At 39.2% G+C, this 22,858-nt stretch overlaps 1 protein-coding gene and 1 long non-coding RNA gene across 5 annotated transcripts; one reads left to right on the top strand and one right to left on the bottom strand.

Moving 5' to 3' along the window:
* Positions 1–22,683, bottom strand: vps39 (VPS39 subunit of HOPS complex). Of its 2 annotated transcripts, none has more exons than XM_003442959.5 (24): positions 22,118–22,683; positions 21,849–21,914; positions 21,664–21,728; positions 21,504–21,546; positions 21,260–21,354; positions 20,028–20,126; positions 19,827–19,919; positions 19,117–19,300; positions 16,749–16,869; positions 15,944–16,064; positions 15,559–15,688; positions 15,043–15,185; positions 14,768–14,908; positions 13,366–13,507; positions 11,810–11,896; positions 11,159–11,232; positions 10,864–11,080; positions 9,752–9,880; positions 9,533–9,635; positions 8,638–8,683; positions 7,759–7,908; positions 4,139–4,273; positions 2,422–2,513; positions 1–2,041 (listed from the first exon to the last, which is right to left on the bottom strand). In XM_003442959.5, the coding sequence occupies exons 1-24, from the start codon at positions 22,188–22,190 to the stop codon at positions 1,960–1,962; spliced, it is 2,631 nt and encodes an 876-aa protein (XP_003443007.1). In that variant the 5' UTR covers positions 22,191–22,683; the 3' UTR covers positions 1–1,959. The 2 variants fall into 2 exon arrangements, with proteins under 2 accessions (XP_003443007.1, XP_005477462.1); XM_005477405.4 differs by having other exon boundaries at positions 15,559–15,685.
* Positions 6,566–14,074, top strand: LOC112843093 (uncharacterized). 3 transcript variants are annotated; one of them, XR_003215216.1, is made up of 4 exons: positions 6,633–6,691; positions 6,860–6,953; positions 13,379–13,516; positions 13,805–14,074. It is a non-coding gene; the product is annotated as an uncharacterized LOC112843093 (long non-coding RNA). The 3 variants fall into 3 exon arrangements; XR_003215215.1 differs by having other exon boundaries at positions 6,566–6,948; XR_003215214.1 differs by having other exon boundaries at positions 6,566–6,953.
* Positions 22,684–22,858: the final 175 nt, after the last annotated feature.

The following is a 22,858-nucleotide window of genomic DNA, read 5'->3' as shown; positions in this document are numbered from 1 at the left end:
TGAGTGGAAATGCAAGTTTATTACTGATTATAGCCAAACAGACAGACGGCACCGACCTGCTGGGTTGCTCTTCAGGAACAAATAAGTTCAGTGAGAAATATGTCATCTACCCTTTTAGTCTTTATACAGTATACACTCAGTGGTACAAATATTCCCACAAAACAATACTTAAAAAACAAAAATGTGAAACAGTCTTAGCAGAGAATGTGTGCAAACCTCTAAAAGCAGAAGAAGAGGAGATATTTCAAGGAAGAAGGGATGTAGAAAATGCTACTAATTACAAGAAAGATCTCTTTTTTTCTTCCAGTCATCCAGAAATCCAAACAACAGTGTCACTGACAACACGGACCAAGAAAAAAAAAAAAAATCCCAAAACAAAACAAAACATACATACATTCATTGCTTTAACTTTATTTATGATAAACTGGGGGAGCCTTGCTTTCATTAAATACCTCCCAGGTGGACAGCAAACAGTCATTTTAACATACTATTGCAATGAAAAAGCAAAGATCCGAGTTAACATGAACAAACAGGACAAAGTTACAACACTTAATCTGTCTTAGAGCAAACCAGGCAACAGCCTTATAAGTAAACAAACAAAGTTACAGTGGCTAAGCTGAGACTCATGGTCAGAGCAAAGGGCATAAATCAATAATATTTACATCAGTTATTCCATTAGTCTTCAAAGCAGCAAAGAAAGCCTTTAATAAACCCAAATATATTAAATTTCATGTATGACAAAGAAAAAAAAAAACCCAAACAAACACTGCCTGGAAAGTTTCTTTAGAAAAAAAATATTATTAACATAGTTGGAGAGAAATTTATGTCACTGAACCAACTAAATCAACCACAACATCAAAGCTACACATCACATGTTATTGATCATCTCCCGTGGCAACGGCACACCCTGACAGAAACAGTTTCTCTCTTCAGGAAAAAAACAACTTTGGAAGAGCACATGGCATAGACCTAGCTCCCAAATTCTCAAAGATCCCAGTCAGATTGAGCAGGAAGATCCATGGGGGCTGCGCCCTGTAACCCACAGGACGCACTGCAATCAAGCCCTGACGGGTCACAGCGGCACGAGGGAGGCCTAGACCGTATAAGGCAGGTGGCTTCAATGCGGTGGCTCACAGGTGAAGCAAACCAGGAGAGAAACTGGGGGAGTGCTCCTCAAGCATTACAAAGTTTAAATAAAAAAAATTATTCCACGACAAAGAAGACAACAACGACAAACGAGACATTAAAACAGTGGAGAGTGAATTTAGAGCGATAATATTTAAACTGGAAAAAACAAACGGGGAAAATATGTTAGCTGCAACAGATGATTAAATAAAACACAAAAACCACAAACGTGCTGTAAAGCTGTTTAAGTAAGTACCATCACTTGCAATAACAAGTCTTGAGAGACAATCTTCAGAGTCGCAGAAGGCATTCACCAGTACTCCTGCAGAGTCTATATGGCATATGAAGCAGTGTTGGAGGCCAACACAGCGCAACAGGAGGGAAGGGAGACTGTGTAAACCAGGCTTGTAATCATCTCCTGGTGAGTGCATGCACAACTTCTGTTGTTACAGTTGTCAATAGTGTCCGTTTTCCTCAGAGGGAATGTGTACCGTAGAGCCGTGAATCCCTTCTAGCGTTACAGCGACACATGCTTTTCAAATGTCAACGTCTCCCTCTCTCCCCGCCTGTTGACCGACCCTGGGCATTCCTACTGCTACTTCATGCACACAGAGAGAAAGTCGTCTTCGGCTCCTGTTCTGCTCTGTGGTTTGGGCGTGACAACGGGAGGTCAACTCAGGTTAAAAAGCATCTGCAAGCAAAATCCTCTGACGTGCTTTGGACAAAAGCGTCCCATTCTAAGCACTTCCAACTACCACGTGTATTTCTAGTTCACAGATGTCCAAGGAGTCGAAGAAAGGAGGGCAATTTATTATTTCTATTGAGAAGGAGATGTTACTGCTCAGCGGGGCAAATGTTGCGGTCTTTGCAGCAGAAGTAATGCACCACCACGCCATTGGGATACCTGGCAAATGCACTGAAAGAGAAAATAAACAGATGTGTGAATGAATTACTACTGATTGTTACAAGCACATAAACAAGCATTAAATGAAAGCTGAAGGAGTTAGCTATGTGTACGTGGTATTAAAAGCAGCTTAAGTCTCATAAGAAAATACAACTAAATTAATAAAAGTGCATATAACAATACATAACCCCATATCAGTGAGAGTTAATGTGCCTATAAAGCAAACACATCATCTCACTTTTCAGTTTTAAGATTCAAATATTTGTCATATACTCAAATTTTCAGCAAAAGAATGGAGGAAAAAAACCCAAAATCAGTGAAACAAAAATAAAATTTGAAAACCAAGTAAATATGAAACAACAGCATACTAAATCTGAACAGGACAGTCCTACCTATTTCCTATTTTCTTCTTGCAGACTCTGCAGATCTTCTCTTCTGTAATAACACATTTAACCTGCTGGTGGAAGATCCGCTCCTCTTGCACCTGAAATCAAATGACAGGAACACAGACATTAAATCGGCTTTCTGCAGCACAGTCACTCGAAAGGTACAAAACCTCCATCTCGAACGCTCTGTCGTCCATCATTTCAGCACAAATATTCAAAAATATAGCGTGACGGATGAAGGAGCATGGACTCTCCCGCTTTGAAGAAATAATGCACAAGAAATCAAATCGTGGACATGATTTGAAGGGATGATTTCTGCCAGTGTTTCTACAGCTCCTGTTTATTTAACACTCTGGATTGGAGACCACTTCAGCTCAACCTGTCAGATTTGGACCTCATGATTAATTCTCAAATAGCTCTGGAGATGACAGACGAGCATATGAAATGTAAATATTAAAAAATATATATGTAGCACAAAGATTTCTGTTCATTTGAGATATCAGTTTAATAACTCACGCAATCATCCTAATACTTTTTTTGTATCGCAAGGAGACAAAAATGTCTTAAAGAAATATATAAATTAGGAAAAGTAAACAAACATGTGCTGTTGCTTGCATTGAATTTGCACTCACTGTGCAGTTTCCATTACTACAGCAATATTGAAGGGTTGAACCAGGCCAGCATTTAAGGTCACTAAATTGACATCTGGACGCATGTGTGCAAGCCGTTTAATGTGATGCTAATTAGCTTGCAAACTGATGTCAGCTGTGACCCTTTAAGCTCATCTTTTGTAGCAGGTATTGTTTCGCTGCTAATGCGACCATCTGCCCTGCCACTGACAGAAAGCGCACAGATATGGTTTTAAATTAATTTGTTAAGTTTAATGTGGAAACAAGCCGTTTGTGTCTGCTAATCAAGCAAAACTACTGTTGGTTATAAAACCAGTAATTCTAAAAGTAATTCCTTTTGATTTGCAGAGATCTGACAACATCATAGTTTTAGTTTGATTCTGATTAAAAGGAAACAATTTTTAAAAGATCGATTTTTTCCTTATTTAACTTTGCGGTGTCTTTTTAAAAACTGGCCACCGACAGAAGATAAGTGTTATGGAAATGTGGCTCATCTAGTTAACTACAGACATGCAGCCCATGGCCAGTCTACTGCTACTGAAATGAATCCTACTTTCATAAGGTGATTTTCTAATAAAGCACAGCAAACACAATAAAAGCAATAAAAAGAAATGCAATATTATAACTACTCTAAGAAATGGAGAATGACGTAAGAGTTCATGAGAAAAATCTAACTGGAAAACACATTTGACAAGTTTGAAAAATGTCTTTTTAGCCATTAACTGTTGCAAACTTTGACTGTCCACTGTGTTATTGATGTTACAATTTATAAAAAATATTCTTTAACTAATTTCTAAATATTCTGAGAGATCTGGGAACAAAAAAAAAGTAGGAAAACAATCTAATTAAAGATGGGGGGACTGAAAAACTCTCAGACATGCACACCTCTGCTTTGCTCAGGCGTTGTTGAACATGTCTGGACTCTTTCTCAGATGTCAGCCTAAAGTAAAAAATCTTTTAAGGAAGAGGGCAGAGGCCTAAATTCCTTGCTAGCATATATCAATGAATTCTTACTAATGGCACACACGCACAAAAAAGAAACTTAAGTATTAAAATTCAGAAGTCATTATGTGAACCCGGTCTCCAGGACTCACCCTGAGGAATTCGGCTTGCAGCAGACTTTTCAGCACCTGGTTGCAGCGCTTCCTCTGAGCCTTCTCCTCCAGGACGCTCTCCAGGAAAACCCGGATCTCACGGATCTGAGTGTTTGCTGGGAGCAAATTGATGGCCTGAGTAAAGAAAAGAAAAACAAAACACCAGCTTGATAAACACTACTGACCACACCTTGCTATTTAAAAAGGTTTCAAAGGCATAAGGGACCTCTGTGGATTACTAAATGGCAAACATAGACTTGAAAAGTATACTTTTTATAAACAGCAGTGCTGGTAATTTTCATGTTGTGGGGCAACAAATTTCAAAAGCAGCAATGACAGTGACGTGTAATAGTCATTTTCAAATCCATTAGACTTTTTATTACATACTTGTTCATCATTTCAAAGTCATAACGGCAAATCAAATCACCTCTCTTGGAAAAACTAATTTGCTGTCCCACTTTGTGTTACATGATATCCTCCAAACTTCTAACTGCATCTTCTCCTCCTTCACAACAACTAAATTACATCTCCTGCGTGCTTTTACGTGACCGTTTAGAAAAACTAAACACAATCAAGGTCTAGTTTTTCTACTGTCCTCCTGCTTGATTTAATGTAATACAATTAGTACAAATTGCCTTGTTAAACCCAAACAGCTAGCATAGAGCATAACTGTATTTTTGTATTAAACAGAGACGTGCAATAACAGACTGTGCAATAACCTTAAATAATATGCAAATTTTGAAATAAAGCAAAGTCTTTACGATAATCAATTACCCTTCAATGATGCCACTAGCACTTACATTTTTTGTGTTTAAAGTGTTTCCATAGATCTTCCTGCCTTGTGCATTGTAAGGTGGTCAACTGCACTGATGTCTCACTGAGGGGAAGACAAAGCTCCTAGCATCTGGCTGTGGTTCTTCTGGACCTCAATTTTGTAAGTGACATCTGCTTTCAAGAAGCCAAGATTGAAGATGCACATGATTTCCTACATGAAGTCAAAAGTGCTGCCCAGGGAACCAGTGTCCACCTTAAAATCTCAAACTAATATCAATTCACCGGCCGACTGCTTTATTCTACTCACCAAGGACAGATCTACCATCAAATGCATAGAAGGCTTGAAATACCTCAGTAGTTACATTGAAATCATTTAAGGCATTAACTGCCAAATTGGTCAAGCTTAGGGAGCATCTTGCCAAGATGTAGAAGGCTCTGAGTAAAAGTTAGCCAGACTTAAAGTGTTTAAGTCATGTGTTGATGTGATCCTGCTCAGTCAGTCTCTACTGTTGCCCTTGAACAAACTGCTGAGCAAGAAATTGGATAGAAACCAAAACTGCATGCTTCGTGCCACCCTTAATATTTCCTGGAAGAGCCACATCGCCAAGGCCGTATCTATAGAACCATTCATTCATTGAGTAAATTTATCTTGCCGATTTCTTATTCATTAAAATTGTTCATTTTCATTTCGTTGGAGTACAATGAAATCTATTTTAAATAGCAAGCATGTGAGTGAAAAAATGAAAAAGTGACATAAAACCCCCCAAAAAACACATCAGATGTTTTGCATAAAGTTTTCTGTCATCTTGTCACGGCAAGGCAGACTCTGGGAGAAAATCCATGGGAAATGAAAGCAGGGTGCCAGTAAAGCCGATGAGGGTGTGCAGCACAGAAAGATGAGATGGAGCGCTCTGGTCTGCGGGATCTAAACCCCAAACGTGCTCATAAACCCGCAGTGTTCCTCTTGACAGTCTGATAATTTAACATATCTGTGATCTGAAATCAGCAGTGCCTTTCTCAAAGAGTCACATGTTCATTAAGTCACAGACAGAACAGAGGCTGTTCGGGCGCATTTTATAACAAGAACATAACCCAGAACAGACAAACATGCTTGATTTATGTGTTTAAACTTTAACAGAGACAAAGAGGTCTTTGAAAAGCCACGCCTCCTCTCCTTCGTGCTAAGATATTAAGAGTTTTTTGTGTAACTGTTAGCTGGATTGTTCAGAAAAAAACAAAAACTGGAGCTGCAGTCAAGATAATGTTTCAACTGAAATCATATCAAACCACTATCAACCTTACTAAAGTACAAATCTTAGAAAAAAAAAAATTGCTATTCCCAGCATAAATAACTATACTGGAGCTTACCAGTAACCCAGGCATGGGCACTTGTAGGTCTGGTTAAACAGAAAAGGTTGCACTGATGCTGAAGGGTATCCAGCATAAAATCTTTGGAAGTATGTTCTACCCCTACCCCTATGATTACCCCTATGAGAAGAACTGCAACTGAAATCTCTATAGTATCATCATAAAAAATGAATAATAATAATAATAATAATAATGATGATCCCTGTGGGCAAATTACTTGTTTTTCTCTGCATTTGACCCATTCACTCAGTGAAGCAGTGGGCAGCCACTAAGCAGGCGCCCGGGGAGCAGTGTGTAGGGACGGTACCTTGCTCAGGGTTACCTCAGGGTAGCCGTTCAGTGGATTCGAACCCCCGACCTTCCGATCACGGGGCGACCACTCTACCTACTGAGCTATCCCTGCCCCGTCAGGTAAGAGTTTTTGGCAAGATTTGATAGGTTTTATAAAGGTATTGCAACACAAAGTAGGTACTTTCGGCTGCTCCTTTATTTCCCATAGAGGGTCACCACAGCGGATGGATCCATGTTTGACTTGGCACAGATTTTACACTTCATGCCCTTTCTGATGCATTTATCTAGGCTTGGAACTGGAACTACGAGTACACAAGCTAGTGAACCCCCAAGGCTGGTTTTGTGTCTCCAAGAACTGAAACAAGGATCTTTCACATGTAAGGTGAATACATTACCCACACCAGCTTATATGTCTTCTGAATTAATTTTCTTCACATCGCAGCATTTGGAGGGAGTGAGTGGGGGATTGTGAAATGATATTTTGACAAGCAAAATGGGTTACGAGCCACTTTTCAGTGTAACATCTTTTATTTAATTAACTTTTTGCTATTTTGGTTTTGGGTGCAGGTCTTTTAACAAGTTACACAAAGTAAGTTTTAGAAACTTCACCACAGATGCCTCTCAGGGGAGACCAGCACTCTGTTGGACATGTTTTTCTGCTTTGCTGAATCCTTCTGTCAAAAGGCAGCAGCTTGATTACCCCCAGCAGTGCGAGCGGCTTTCATTTTGTGCTATAAACAAACTAAATGTTTAAAGAATCTGCATTTTGTTCAGTGGCTGCTTTCTTTCTTTTTTTTTATAAATGTCAGATTATTAATTTTGTGTAAGTCACTGAGTGCATGTCACTGTTAAAGCAGTTAGTTTTTTTTAACCTAATTTTAATCCAGCCTAAACAGGCCGACTCTGTCCTGGATTGAGTTAGAAAATACTTTAATTGATTGAGAGAGATGTTTATGAGTTACTGTGAAGCAAAGTGGAGTTATTTTATGTCAAGGGACTCATAAAATTCAAACTCAATTACCGTCACTATACTCTGATGGCCTCACTAGACACTAACAGAGCCTGATCTGACTTGATGCTGTTAAACATTTCATACTATACAAAGAAATAACAGAATCGCTACCAGAGACTAGGCAGCAGTGAGTCACTCTGGTGAGAAATACCCTGCTTATGCAATCACTGTGTACCTTGGTGGTGTTGAGCTTGCTGTGGTGCAGCTCCAGGACCTGCAGGGCTGCCTGGAGGTTGGCCTGAGGCTCAGATAGCTCCATCTTAATTGGCCCCAGGCAGTGGACGTCAGGAGGTGACAGGTACATTCGCAGCAGAGAAAGATAAACCTACAGAGCAGAAATACAGCTGTTAGTAATGTGCTTAGTCTAGTTTTGACTGCACTAGAGAGTACCAAAGATAAGCCACACCAAATTAGTATCTGACCTAATGTAAAATATACTCATGATCTCCCAATCTGACACTCAGTTGCAATCTTGAATTATGAGCATTATGTCAGTCAAACTGACCCTTGACCTTCTGAAAATAAATGGCAGCGCTCGCTCATTTCATCCTGTTAGACATTTTAGTGTAATGTGTCATAAACTAGCACCTTAAGTTATGGCCAAAAACCTGTTTCATGAGGTTTGACTACTAACGCTTAAAGCACCTCATCCTCGAGTCCAAGTGAACATTTCTGCCAAACATACATAAATTTAAAGAGGCATTCAAGAGAACAGGACAGGCAGACAAACAGGCCAACAGCATGCGGTCATGTCAGCTGTCATTTCTAGTTAAGTGAGGAAGAAAATTGGAAAAAAAATGTTTTTTGTAAAGCTGGCAATGCTCCTTGTAGCATAAATAATTCATTATAGTTGTATAGCATGTTCTGTGAACACAAATGCGCTTATCAGAAGGCAGCAAAGAATACAAACTGAAATATGTGGTCATAAAAAAATAAACATAACAACTTTAATAAAATCCAGGAGGACACAACAAACTCAACAAAAGAGGTAAACCCCCCCCCCCCCCCCCCCCAAAAACCCCAGCAACCTAGAATTACACTGAAAACTACTTACATCTTTATTTCCTTCCACTGAACTGTTGTAATGTCCGTGACAGTATCTGCAAAGAGCACAGAGAAAAGCATTAGCAAATGCATGATGATACAAAATTGCTCTTTTTAGTGCTATGATGTTGACTGATTGGACAAACACAGCACTGCAGGTAATTACACTGGCTCTGCCTTGCAGAAAATGCTGTTAAATATAGAGCTACTTTCGCTGCTCCCTTATTCACAAGGCGTCACCCTTCAGGCAGCGGCACATATTTGATTTGGCAAGTTTTTAAACACCGAATGCCCTTTCTCATGCAACCCCGAAGGGGTTTGTGCCTCCTGTCGGAATCAGCCCAGAACCCTTCACTTGTTGGGCCAAATATGTAAACCACTACTCACAGTCAAGGCCCTAACTATATGATAAAGCATATAGTTGGGGCTGGATCAGTGAGGGTTTCTTTTTCACTCACTATGTGTTTAGACACCACTTTTCATGTAATCATTAGTTATTAATAATCCGACTCTCTTCCACAGTATGCCCTTTTGTTCTTTGTGGTGGCAGATGCCCGCCACTTCCCAAACCTAGTTCTGCCAGAGGTTTCTTCCTGTTAAAAGTGAGTTTTTACTTCCCACTGTCCCCAAGTGCTTGCTCACAGGGGGTAATTTGATTATTGGGGTTTCTCTGTTTTATTGTGGGGTCTTTACCTTGTGATGTAAAGTGCCTCACATTGACTATTGTTGAGATTAGGCGCTATATAAACAAAACTGAATTACACTATGGAATCCAAAATGCATGTAAATATGATTTCAGGAAATGACCTAAGTTCATGACTGAGTCAGGACATACTTTGACAGTTTAACATCTGTCATATTAGCTGTTGATTGGTGTTACTTTTCAGTTGTGCAGGAATACTCACTCTTCAGCCATGTGGGTGTCTTTCAAGATGTGTACATAGATGAAGAGCGCTTGCTCATGTTTACCCATACGACCCAGAAGCAGAGCCCGTTCCTCCAGCAGGCCTTAAACATGGAAACAAAAGTCAAGGATCATGGCATAGTTAAACTCACGTCTTTATTTGTACTTGCCAAGCAAACAGTAGATAAAACCTGTCATCTAAGTGTAAGCAACATCCTACCATCAAAGGGGAAGTCACTGATGAGTCTGGCAGGTTCATAGCATGTAGAAATATCCAGAAAAGTCAACAGCTTGTTCCTGAACTCTCCCAGTTCACCGTTCTCTTTCCCAGCAGGAACAGCTGAAGCCTCTACAATAACAGAGCATTTTATTACAGAGATGTTCAGATAATTGGTGAGTCTGTGAAAAAAAAACAAGCTATTTCTATATTTTAGAATGGGTGTTGCTCTTCATATTTGTCTACAGTGGTTATTGCCATTTTGGGGGTTTTAGATCGCTTGTGATGTAGAAGAAGTAATATGAGGGTTTTTCTTACTGTTCTTTGACAAATTATAACTACATTAATGAAATAAATAAATAACCAAATTATTAAATTCCAGAAAAGGTAAATATCAAGATGATTTATCATATGCCCAAAGTAAAAATATATTTAACCACATATATTCCGAGCCTTGTACCCGACGATCACAATAAGCCTCGAGAAACTCTTTAATATTGAGGGCTGTGTGTGCTTGCATTCCAGTTTATCATGAAATGCAGCAATAGCTGGCCCAAGGATAGGGTTTTTTAAATTTCATTAGCTGTTTTTAAGATTTTTGGGGTTTTGTTTTTGTTTTTAAACAGAGTGCACATTAACGAGCATTCCTGCTTGGAGGCGCATTAAAAGGTGTTTCAAGAGTAAGAGATGGATGGACCTGATAATCAGTCCTGACACAGACTTTATTTGCAACAGCAGCGAGAGAATACTCTCTGCATGAAGAGCCAGAGTGAATCCACATGCAGTGCGGTAATGAAATCAAATGAAAATTCTAAAATACAATTAAAAAATAAAGAGTCTTTTTGAAGTTGACTTCACTTTTAAAGGGCAGGTTTGCTAGAAAGCCTTCAAAGCTCCAAGGTCACATCACCCTGCTACTCTGATGCTACAATTACACTCCTCCACATTTCTCCACAACAAAAGGAGGTTATTGTGTATGTTAACTAATAATTTATCAATGTGATATGTGCCCACAACGTAACTTATTTTCATAGTCTAACAGGGAAAAAAAGGCTAACTGTAAAACTTGTTTATGCCCAGACACTCAGTGTACTCAGGTTTATTCTTGCTCATACCTTTAGGCAGCAACTTGAGGTACTCCTTCATGAGGACTTGAACCCTGCCCAGGTAGAGTTGGATTAGCACATTGTGATACTCTGGACCCTTCTCTTCCCACACGTAAATGATGTGCTCTAAATATGGGATGGCGAGCTCCTTAAAACCATCCTTTAGAAACTGCAGCACCTTGTCTCTGGGCAAAGACTCCACTTCTGTCAGGTCTTCTGTAAAGATCTGAGCAGGAAGACAGGTTTTTACTCCATTGGGTAATAGAAAGAAAGTAGTGGCAATGCATGTAAATGTTGTACCCACCTTCAGGCCATCTTCAGGACACATCTTCAGCACCCAGGGAGAAAACTCAAAGATTATACCCAGATTCTCTGCTCCTGTGTGCACAGAGGTTTTAAGATGGCTAAGTGGGTTTAACTTACAACTCAAATCATTAGGTTTTAATCAGCCTGTAAGCATTTCCGACCTCAGGGAATAATTAATTATAAGAAAATTAACATACTGTTTGACTAGACTCCAATGCAATAACATGAATACATTTATACAACTGAACAAGTTCAGTACTGCACAAAACAACAAATGAGTTTTACTTCTGTGTCCTGCATTTATCATAATAATAATAATAATAATGATAACAATAATAATAATAATAATAATAATAATAATAATAATAATAATAATAATAATAATAATAATAACAACAACTAAGTAAAGCTGTTTTGGATGGACTTTTTAAACGGTATATAGATGTAAAGTTTCATAGCGACACAAAGGAAATAATAAAAATAATAGAATTTTTTAAAACGCTCCCATGTAATTAATCTCAGACACGCAAATCACTGCAAATCAGTTATATCCAACATCCATAATCAATCAACACGAATGTTTTCTCTGAGAATTTTCCAAAACCCCATCAACAAATTTAACAGGCTTGAGCCAGCTGTTGATCCTTACCCAGTCTTTGGAGGTACTGCACTGTTCGCTCATGGCCCTTCAGTGGAGAGTTGGCCTTGGTGGATTGGTCGAGCAGCACCTGCAGAGCTGCGAGAGTGTAAACAGGTTTGAGAAAAAGTAACGAGAGGTGAATAACAGAGGAACTAGAACAAAAGTGAGGTCTGCCTGAGTGAAAGTAGCAAGATGTGATCTGCTCTGCATTACATAAGTCCTCCACCAACAGAAATTGGTCGAAGCATATGCAAAGTGTTAATCTGTGTTTAGGAACAGCTGGTTTGAATTGGCAGATGCAGAGAGAGGCAGACTTGAGCAGCATCACATCACAAGCCCAAACTGCAGCAGGCCAATTAAAACCAGACTCACTCTCTGTGAGAACAGCCACAGAGTACCAGCAGAAACAAAGAGCGTTAAGACACTGATTCACAAGGATGGCCAGCCGACCTCATGCAGGAAACCTCCTCTGAGATAATCTGTGCAACCACACCAGAATACAGCTACGAGCTTATAACTTAAACATACTGAAACAGTTCCGCTCACAACGGCTTTTGTGTTTGGGAGGTGATGACAAGACCGCTGACAAAAGCAGAGCAGATCTGTGATCAAATGAGCTGCCACTTATATGGCGAACTCCAAACACAACATCCAAAGCTGGAAACAGATGTCTCGTTGCATTTTATTATTATGCATTCAGTTGTCATGCTGAGGTCTGCAAGAGATAAACCACACTGCCAAATCACTTTAACTGTGATGGCAGTCATCATTCAGCTGACTGACATATCTGTTCTCTGCAGCTCATCAATTCGATTCACACTTCTAACATCATTCATTTCAAAAGATATTTCACAGTGTCACTTATATTTTAAACAAGTGTATACGCATCATGTCAAAAGAGACAAAAAGAAAATTAACTTGCATGTTTTAAACACTGACAGTAATTTGAATTCTCTCAAAGATGGACATCAACCAACTACAGGCAAACACTGAAGGTTCGGTGAACAACAAGCCATTGTTCAAGCTGTGTTTCTTGATTATAAAAATATGGAAAACAAGGGGGGGAAAAACAAAAAACAAAAACCCATCCTCTCTTATTCCCAGTTTTAAAAAGAGAATGTCAACCAACAGGTCGACAAGCTTGAGAGAGAAATGACTTGACTTTGAACTCTCACTTGAACCAACAGCGTGATACCTGCCAGTTTTCCAGAGGAGTCAAACACAGCTGAAGGTGTATAAATCTTATCCATTTCACTTGAATTATTACGATCTAAATCACACTTAATCAAATGGAATTCAAGTTGTTATTCCAAAGAAACCTCTCCCTGCAAATACACATGAAAGGATCCATGCTTTATACTCTGTTTGTAAGACTGTTTACTTTCACAGTGTGTAAAAAGAAAAAATGTTTTAAATATTTTACCTGACATCAATAATGAATACAGCAATCTCATTTATCATTATCAGAAGAAGATAATAAACAAGTACCCTAATAATACAAAGCTCCTCTAACATGGAAAATTTGTGAGATTTTAGGATTTAAAGGTCAGCAGCCTGACAGTTACCTTTCTGGTGCAGGCCTTTCTTTTCATAGAGAATAATGAGCTCACTGTACTTGTGAGCCTTCTTCAGGACATACTCGCTCTCCTCGATGTGGCAATGATTGTTCTCCAGACGAAGAAGGGGGGACACGAGAGCCACGTTTGTCTGGATGAGGTGAGGATAAAAAGCAAATCACTGTTTTTGTTTCTCTTGCTATTTATTATTTAAGCAATCTGGCATGTATTCCTGGCATCCCAAACACGCACTCATACTAAACTAGCTGCAGAGGACTTTAAGGTAAATTCAGACAGTTAAGCTGCTAATGCAAAGCCCAAGCAGTAAACAGAGAAGCTTGCTTACATACATGTTATCCCACATTCCAACACAAGTTACCATTTCTCCATAAATGAGGACTGAAACTAAGTTTGCATAATAAATTCAAAGTTTTGTTTGGTTTCCCAGGTACCTACTTCACTCAATCAACACCGGACCCACAGTGCTGCAGCTGTCACGCCTCAATGACAGTCAAACTAACACCGCTTCGAACTGTGATCCAGTTTGTCTTAAGTTACTTTAAACCTGCCAATTAGCTGTAGCTGTAGCCCCTATGGCTACATATCAAGTTGCCAAATGTTGCTGCCAGTTTCTACTAGTGAGAAAACGGAAGTGAATCACATGTGCTCACAGTCATTGTCATTGAGAGTAGAGCCATCCTTTGTCAGTTTTTGGAAAGCACTGAGTATTTTGTGTTGTTGACATGGCTTAAAAGAATATCAATGATCAGTTTTGGTACTGGTACTTGTGATTTCTGATAGAGGACTGCATACTTAAGCAGCTTTATGTTTTATTATGCTTTGCCTGCGTTGTATTCCATCAGATGTGCAGCTATATTGTGCTTGTGAAAGAATGCCTGTATTTGTTTGTATTGTTTTGTGACATTACACAGCACTGTTTATGTCTGATGCATCGTCTTTACACCATATGTTTACAGTCTGTTTGCTGTTCTTTATATGGTGAAACATAAGTGAGTGTCTGGAAAAATGTTGATTAATTTCATTCAGGTTTACATTTTTAAAACATCTTAATAAAGAAGATGATACACCTGTCACTCGTTGAAGAGTTTTGTCTGCTTAGCTGTCTAAACCAGTTACAAATTTTACTTTTGAGATCACTTCCTTTTACTGTAAATGGATGGTGAAAGCAGCCAAGTCTGTCAGAGCTGATATAACTGGTATTGCAAAGTATAAACATTTGGAGTAGGCTTGCTGACAATAGCAAGCTGTTCTTTAAAGTTAAACTATGGTCTGAGGTGTGAAGGGCCAGCTTCATGCAATATTTGCCCCTGCTTAGTGTGTGCAGGCTTTCATTTATGTGAAACCTAAACTGCTTGAGATGGTTATCTTAAAAGTATTAAATATGTCTTACGTGAAGGTAACATTTTAGCAAGGTGGTATCGATGATCTGCAGGAGTTTTTTGCGGCTCTTGATGGTAGGCGTGCCCTCCATGAGAGGAGACGTCGTAGAAGGGTCAGAGTCATTCAGCTGTTTCACCAGGTGGCTCCGTTTCTGTGAGGACAGAAAAAAATAAAAATCAGGGTTTGTTTAAAAGAAAAATGCGACCAGACCTCCGTAAAAGCAAAAACCTTATCGAACTTCCATGAAATTTTCCGCTTTTCTCTGACACACAAACACACACCTACCTGTGTGAGGTAATCAATAAGAGCGAGATGCGCCTTTTCCAGCTCTGCCCCAGACAGAGCAGGCAGAGGGTTGGGGTAGTGCAGTTGTTTCCGGTAATCACCTGGGAGCAAGTCTGGATAAAGTCCAATCACGTGTGTGGGATCTGCCGAGCAAAGGAGGATAACTGTTAGAACTTTTACCTTCTTCTAGATTGATTAAAGGAAACTATGTTTTCAGTAAAATGTTTATAACACATTATTGTGCAAACTGAAATTAAAGCCCATTAAAGCAAGAATCACACGATAATAAATTCTCATATAGGCACAAGTAATAACATGCAGTGATCATGTGTATAAAATGATTCCATCAATATGCACAGTAAGCAACAGAAAAAAGAAACATACTGGGAAAATTCAGATGCCTTCATCTGAGTGGACAAAATATTTTCAAGACGTCTCAGCTATAGGCGCTTATTGCTGAGCCGTTTGTCAGAAAACAAAAGGAAAGGTGTCCCTGCGGATGGACAGAAGTCCTACCTGTGCCAAGTTTGGCAAACACCTGCATCGAGTCATCAAATCTCTTCTGGCAAAACAGATTGAAGGCATATAAATTCTGGATGTGATGTATCTGCTGCTTCTTATCACCATCCGAGTCATCCTTCATCTTCTGGCAGGAAAAAAAAGAAAGTCAACGAATTCATCACGCTACAGTAAAAAGCCCCGGATACGTCTCTCGATAGCCAGATTGCTAAATAAGGTAACCATAAACTCCAAAGTTGAAAGCATTTTTACTGTTTCGGCTTGCTGCTCCTAATCAAGATAAGTGATTTTAATGTCCCATGCTTCGAGCTAAAGCACAAATTGAATCCTCAGGAATGTAATAATGGGCTTTAATAGTAACGTGAGTGGTTTTGCTGCTCACCGCCAGCTGAAGAGCAAGCTCAAACTGTTTGTCCTGTAGAAGCTGCCGGATCTGAGTGGCTATTGACACGGGCACCAGGCGCCACACAAAGTGGTTGCTGGCAACATACACGATATTTGGCCTGTAAAAGATAAGATAAGAGGAGAAAACAAGATTAGAGACAAAAGCCTGAAGCAAAAGTGTTTTTCTTTCAAAGGATGGACCACCATTATCGGCATCATTATCATGGGAAATGGAAACCAGGAGAACCGATGAAAGCGAGGATGTTAGTTAAATGATGTTATACAAGGCAGCCAGTGTGAAAGCATCAGGAAAGGCCAGCATTCATTATCAAACCTACCAAAAGTGCCCAAATACCACTGCAGTCTTTTACACAATACTGCACCAGTAAATATTTCTGTTTCCAGAAAGAGCCTCTTCACAAGAAGATCTTTTGCCATATAATGAAACATTTTGTTGATATTATTATATACAAAATATTACACAACTAATTCAATTTTCTAATCTCAAATAATACAATATAGAAATAATCTACTCATTTAGTATACCCAAATAAAATACATCATAACAGAAGAACTGTCAGGCTTAAAAGCGTGGATGACACTACATCTGAAAGGTTAAAACACAACATAGCAATTAGCTAGTGTAAGATTGCATGGAAATATACAACTCAGTGTTTTCACTCAATTCTCCATATTTTTACACTGCAAAACACATAAATCCAAGGTGTGACAATGCAACAGATTGTGATGCAAATGATCAGACTTCCATGCAAAAGTAAACTTCAGAGGTCAGCCTGCCTCACCCTGCTGAGGTGATGAAGCGGGGTCTCTGCAGCTCCACACTCTGCACCAGCAGCCTTGGCTCAAAGGTCCGTATCTCCACATACCGAGGAAGAACTGCTATGATGTAGGGAGGCTGGTGCTCTGGGAACATTAAAAAAATAACAGAAATAAATATTCAGATCAACCAAAATGTTACCAATCTTTGGCAAGATAGCATTATATATAGCATATAGCATTTTGCTTGTAGCATGACCAAATCGTGTCTGGCGACACCTGTAAACTCATAATAAGAAAGCAGTGCTAACAGTATAGTTGCCATGATGTTTAAAGGCATATAGAGGGCAAATCTGATAAAAGGTGAAAAGACCTTCACACAACATCTATAATATATCTATACTTAAAGCAGGGGGCCACATTTGTGATGAGATTTCTGGTCCTCAGGGCTATACAGGAAGAAATCTAACCAGACTGCAATCAAGACAAGCCTGTGGTTGGATATGGGACGGATGACACTCACAGCAAAAAGCCCAGGCCTTCTTTTCTAAATTCTAAACTGACCAGCTCTCAGCCTCTATTGCTGCTTGCCAACGTCACTATGATGACTATTTCAAAATGAGGAAATTGCAAACTGCATGAAACCACTGCTTGGAGGCTTCATTTCCCCTTCATAATGTTTCTTTCCACATGCCAGTGAGCACAGAAAAAAAGACCCTTCAAAACAATGCACAAGCTCATCTGCATCTCTTCTGTCACAAAGTTCCTCAGACCTACGGTGTCTTAGTCACAGGATAAAAAAAGCTGATCTAAGACTGAGCTTTGTCTTCTGACATGTGGAAAACACCATCACAGCTCAGACAGCGAGGGAGGAAGGGAAGAATAAGGACAAGAAAAGACACACAGCAGCTGGATAAGAACAATGGCAGTATTTAGACAACAGGTCTGACTGATCTGTAAACTGCTGAACAAACCTGCCCAGTCACTGTGGCAACAAGAGAATAGACTATTACTATTACATCATCATTATCATCATTGTCACTGTCATTATTATTATCATTACAGAAAACCACAGGCTACATACATTTCTTTACGAGGCTCATTTACATAAAACAATAGATGGACATTCTGAAAACTTCACACAGATGCTGCCATGACCAAGTTCATTAATTAATCTCTCCATTATTAAGACAAGAACTGAAAGACTTACCTAAAATGTAACAACTAGGAAACAGAGTATTCTCAGATTATGGTCACACTTTTGCTAAAAGAATTATAAAAGAATGTATTTATATAGCACCTATCACAACAATACGTGACCTGAAATCACTTTACATCATTAAGTAGAGACCCTACTCAGTGACAGCGGAAAGAAAAAACTCCCCTTTAACAGGAAGAAATCTACCAGCAGTGCCAGAAAAGAAAAAGGATAGGGATACAAAAAACAGACTGTAGCAGCGAGAAGACAAAAATGTAATGACGTGCAGCAGTGGTATATAAACACCTGGGGAGTGAAAAGAGGTGAGAGAACAAGCCTCAGTGTAGAGCAGCATTACTAATGGATGCTTCAGGGTCAACTGATCCAGCGCCAACTACAACCTTTCATTCCATATATGATATTTTTAAAGCCAACTGTTTTGTAGAATTTATGAGCAAAACAAAAAAGCTAAATGTCACCTCGAGAAAATAAACTGTTTAGTGCTGTGGCTTCTTTATTTGGTCTGCTGAGGTTTTCCTTTCTTGCCTGTGAAGCTCTGGGATTTTGGAGGGCGAGTTTGTTAATGTTAGCAATCAAATTTATAGAAAACAATGTCCTCGAAGAAAACAATCGATGCTCTCCCTCAGGAATTCATAAACTTAAGGAAACAACAGTGCATGTTATTGAAATGCTTCAGTTTAGTTTCTGTAAATCTCTGGATTTTTCTGAGGTTTTATTGTATATAATCCGTGAAATGAAAGTGCCCAAGAGGGAAAAAAACAAAAGGTGAACACAGTTGTTTTTCACTTGGGTAAAACAACTGCCAGGGTTACACATTTTGGCAAAACACCTTTGTATGATATCTAGAAGATGAACCCACACAGAGAATTGAGGGAGGATTTTTGGCTTTTGTTTGCAGATAGCTTTGTGCCCTTTTAACTTTCCTGTCAGTTTGTATTGATATCAAAAACAAATACACTCTAGCAAAGACATTATGAGTCAGAAATAGATAAATAAAGACTTGGATTGGGCTTGAGGTGGTGTGTGGGTTTTCCTCTCCTTCTTTCCCTTTTAACATGCTTGGATACATGACAACAAATTTTTAATATATTTTCTTCTCACAAGCTGATTGATTACATTAGACATAAAGCTTAAAATACAATGACAGCGTATCAGCTGTTGTGTCTTTTTCTTACCCATGGCTATAGGGATATCTGTCCAGTTCAGGGCACACTTCTGGGTGCACACTCCCTCTTCATTAAGCACCACAGTTAGGTCATCCTGCCCAACAGCCACCTTCCCATCTGCCAGTGGGGCAACCAGAGGTTCTAATTGTTTCCCAGTGGGAAAGAGCTCTTTTATGGAGCCACGGCCATCCATCTAGTTGACAGCAAATGCAGTTTGAATGAGTCTGTGAGATTCAGAATAAAGTAATAATATCCTAGCAGTGTTAAAATGATCTGTGAGCCTGTTATAAAGTGCTTTACAAAGACAATAAAACACTATTAGGGAGAGACATCTATATTATTAACAGACTTTCTGGATGTAGCTGATAAAACAACAGAGAGAAGCATAAAGGAAAAAGTCTTAAAATAAACACAAAGTCAAGGACAAAAAAAGAAGACAGGACCTGATTATATAACTGTCTGCTTCTAGAAAGTGGTGTAAAAAGATCACCTTCAGGTATTAGTCTAACTTCTACTCAGCAAACCGGGCACAGAGATGAACAGGGAAGATGTGAAATATGAGAAAGGTTTCTGTGGATATTTCTTTTCTTTTGACAAGGAGTTTTTCCACACTTAAAAAGACACATTATGGCTGGAAATATCATTTTAAGTTATAAACGCATAAGCGCATAAGTTGAAAAGTAAAGAAGCTGCTTGCACCCCTTTTCTGTAACACATACCCGAATGAGGTAATAGTCTCTCTTGAAACCAACACATATCGAGTTTTCACACCAAGCCATTGACTTTGGAATATCTGGTGCAGCAAAGTCCCCCTGACAGACGAAACGAAAACATTAAAGTGGCTAAATGTGTCAAAGCACTGGAAAATACTGTTAAACTTGAATCACACTATAGTGAGTCACATGTCCAGTATACATTACCTGCAGCTCATGAAACTCTCTGTCCTTCCAGTAATACAGCTGGAGTTTCTTTTTCACTGCAACACACATTCTCAGCTGTTCCTCCCCTGAGCTGGTTTGCTGAGGACAAAATATACACTTCGTGAGAGGAAATGTGAGGCTAAATGTGTGTCCAGCACAGATGAACAAACAAGACAAAATATTGCAGCTACTGTATAAAAAAAACTAAGAAAATGTTCAGGGTTTTTACATATTTAGCACAATTAAATACAAATTGTGTTCATGTCACTTCTCCATATGTATGATACTTTACTGTTTTCAAGACACCCACTGTTGTCTTAAATCAGATGACACACGCAGACTTGAACTAAGAAATCACATTGCTTTTTTTCTGTTGTTAAGTGTTGAAAGAGAAATTGAAATTTAAAATGTCATGTTAGTAAGCAGCACCATGGTAAACCTCAGATTTACTTCCCGTATTGATGCCATCAGATGAAAGGCAATGAAATCCAGAGGATTATAATTACCTTGGTCCTCGATTTGCTTCTGTAAAGTTTGTGAGTTGTGTGAAAAAACATTCAAAAGGCTACTAAAAACAGTGAGAAGTAGGATGAATGGTCGAGGCATGTTTAGTTTGATTTTGTTTTGCTTGTAAGCCATTATACTCTAATTTCCCCAGCCACAAATAACTCCAGACTTAGAATTTAGTTCACTTTTGTCTTAAACGGTTCACAAACTTGCAGCTGTATGTCTATCAGTATACACAACTATTCAGGTGAAAACTGTTTTCACTTTCATTTGTAATGGGAAGCAATGTGTGCATGAATATGACTGCAGTAACAATACCACTACTAGAAGGAGAACTGGATACCGGACTAAAAGAAACCACCAGCTCACATCAACAAAAAACGTGTTTGACTGCAAGACCAAAAAAGGTTAAAGACTAGCTTCCAAGTCTTTATTCTGCTTTAGCCCCCTACATTTCCCTAGGAGGTTGCTGCTCTGTTGTCCACATAGTTAAGACATCATGGGAAAAACCTCAAATGTTTTTTTTTTTTTTTTTTTTTAAAGAGAAGAACCTAATCCTGTTTGAAGCTGGAAGTCCTGTCTGCCTCTGTTCTAGAATTATAGTCCAGTTTTTTTTTTAAATGCAATACCACAAGTCACCACTGGGGAAAATTGACAGCTTATAGGTCTTATCTTCCCTCTCTTACCACATGCTGAGTTGCAGAAAACAGGGGTCTATTACTGACCTGCAAGTCACATGCAAAGAGTGTGGCTCCTTTGGCTTTGGATACCACAGTGATCTGCTGGAAGGTCAGGAGGTCATGGACATGGATGTTGTTCTCTGTGGGGATATTTAAATCGGTTTGTTTAGTTGTCATGATAATCAAGAACTGATATTAGTTTGAAGCCTTTACAAGCCCAAGGTTCCCCCAATTTTTGCTTTACATGACATTTTAACTCTGTAAAAATATATTGCTGAGAGAAACTTACCCAGGAGACTGACAAGAATTTTGTACTGTGAGACAACATAAAGCTGGAGAAAAAAAACACAGTTAAAGAGATAAACACACATAAGCTGGTCAACAAACAGAGGCAAACAATTTTAATTAAGATCTAAATTTGCGGTTAAGCGACTAAAAAAGTCAGATACCTGCTGAATCTTCTTTGAGAAGTTCTTGTTGGATTTTTCCAGTGTGACCTCAAACCGGTTGCCTCCTAAGATAAAAAAAGAAATGTGTTCATCAGAATTACTTAAACTGGTATTTGAAGCGTGCAACAGAAAGGTAAACCGGTCTCCAAATGGATAAGGAACCACATCCCCTTTGGTCCCCATACCTGCATCCTTCTTTATTCGGTACAGAAGGAGATGGCCTGGTTTTGTTCCTACAAGCAGCCAGTCCTCTGTAAGGAAGTCGGTACAAAAGATGCGGTCAGTTAATTTCAGACATAACATTTTCACATAAGTCTGAGATGTTACCTGCGTTCAGTGGTGAAAAAACTCATGACTTCTTGACAACTTAAGACTGCAGTTCGATAAACAGGGGTACTATTTCAGTGTCACAAAATTAAAGAGTAACCGTGGGACCAAAGTGTTAACAACTCACCCCAGGCCGCAAGGCAGTCAATTTGAAGAGGAAGCTTTTCCAGAATAGGTACAGGCTCATATGCGTCGTGCATCTTGAAGCAATGCTGCTAATTCAATCTCACACACCCCTCTGATATATCAATCCCACACGGGGCTGACGCCTAATCGCTGATAAATCTGTCAGGGGGTACAGCTTTACATGTCGCCATAAACTAACACAGTTCAGTTTTGCTTTTTCGGAATAGCCAATACGGAGAACTGATTTGGTAATGCAATGCAGTTTGGCTTGTTAGCCACCTTCCTCCCTGACCAAAACAACAGCTGATCGTTAGCCTTTAAGCTAAGAAGTGAGCAACTATCGGTTCCCTCTCACTGCAACTGAAATCTGAGCGAAGACTGTAAGTTAACGACCAGCGCAACTGCAATTAACCTAAAACGTTTAACCACAAACGCTATATAAACCACAGCAATTAGTTTTCGTTAGCCATGTAGCTTCCTGCTACTTCCTTAGTTGTTTTGAACACGGCTGCGCGAGCTGCTGGGGTTTGACAGGCACGTGACTGAAGTATGTGAGCTCACGAGGAACGCATTAAAGGCGCAGTGGCTTGTATTAAACGGTGAGTTGAACGGTTATTTTGCACCGAGGTTTCGTACCAAAAGAAAATCAGTATTTATGACACAAATACTTAAATATTTTATAAATTTAGATTTCCAGGATTTAAAGGACACTCCCACTTGTTTTTTAAATAAAATATTCTAG

This window comes from Oreochromis niloticus, linkage group LG19 (genome assembly GCF_001858045.2).
Source record: "Oreochromis niloticus isolate F11D_XX linkage group LG19, O_niloticus_UMD_NMBU, whole genome shotgun sequence".
NCBI lineage: Eukaryota > Metazoa > Chordata > Actinopteri > Cichliformes > Cichlidae > Oreochromis > Oreochromis niloticus.
Note: the sequence above shows the minus strand (reverse complement) of the source record. Positions and strands in the feature narration are given on the sequence as shown.

What these genes read in the sequence shown, in the direction of transcription:
- vps39 (XM_003442959.5), bottom strand. Translation starts at nt 22,190, where the DNA reads ATGCACGACGCATATGAGCCTGTACCTATTCTGGAAAAGCTTCCTCTT. An exon ending in GAGAGTTTCATGAGCTGCAG is followed by an intron (nt 19,920 to 20,027) that starts GTAATGTATACT and finishes TTCGTCTGTCAG; the next exon opens with GGGGACTTTGCTGCACCAGA. An exon ending in CCTCAAGTTGCTGCCTAAAG is followed by an intron (nt 9,881 to 10,863) that starts GTATGAGCAAGA and finishes CTGTTATTGTAG; the next exon opens with AGGCTTCAGCTGTTCCTGCT.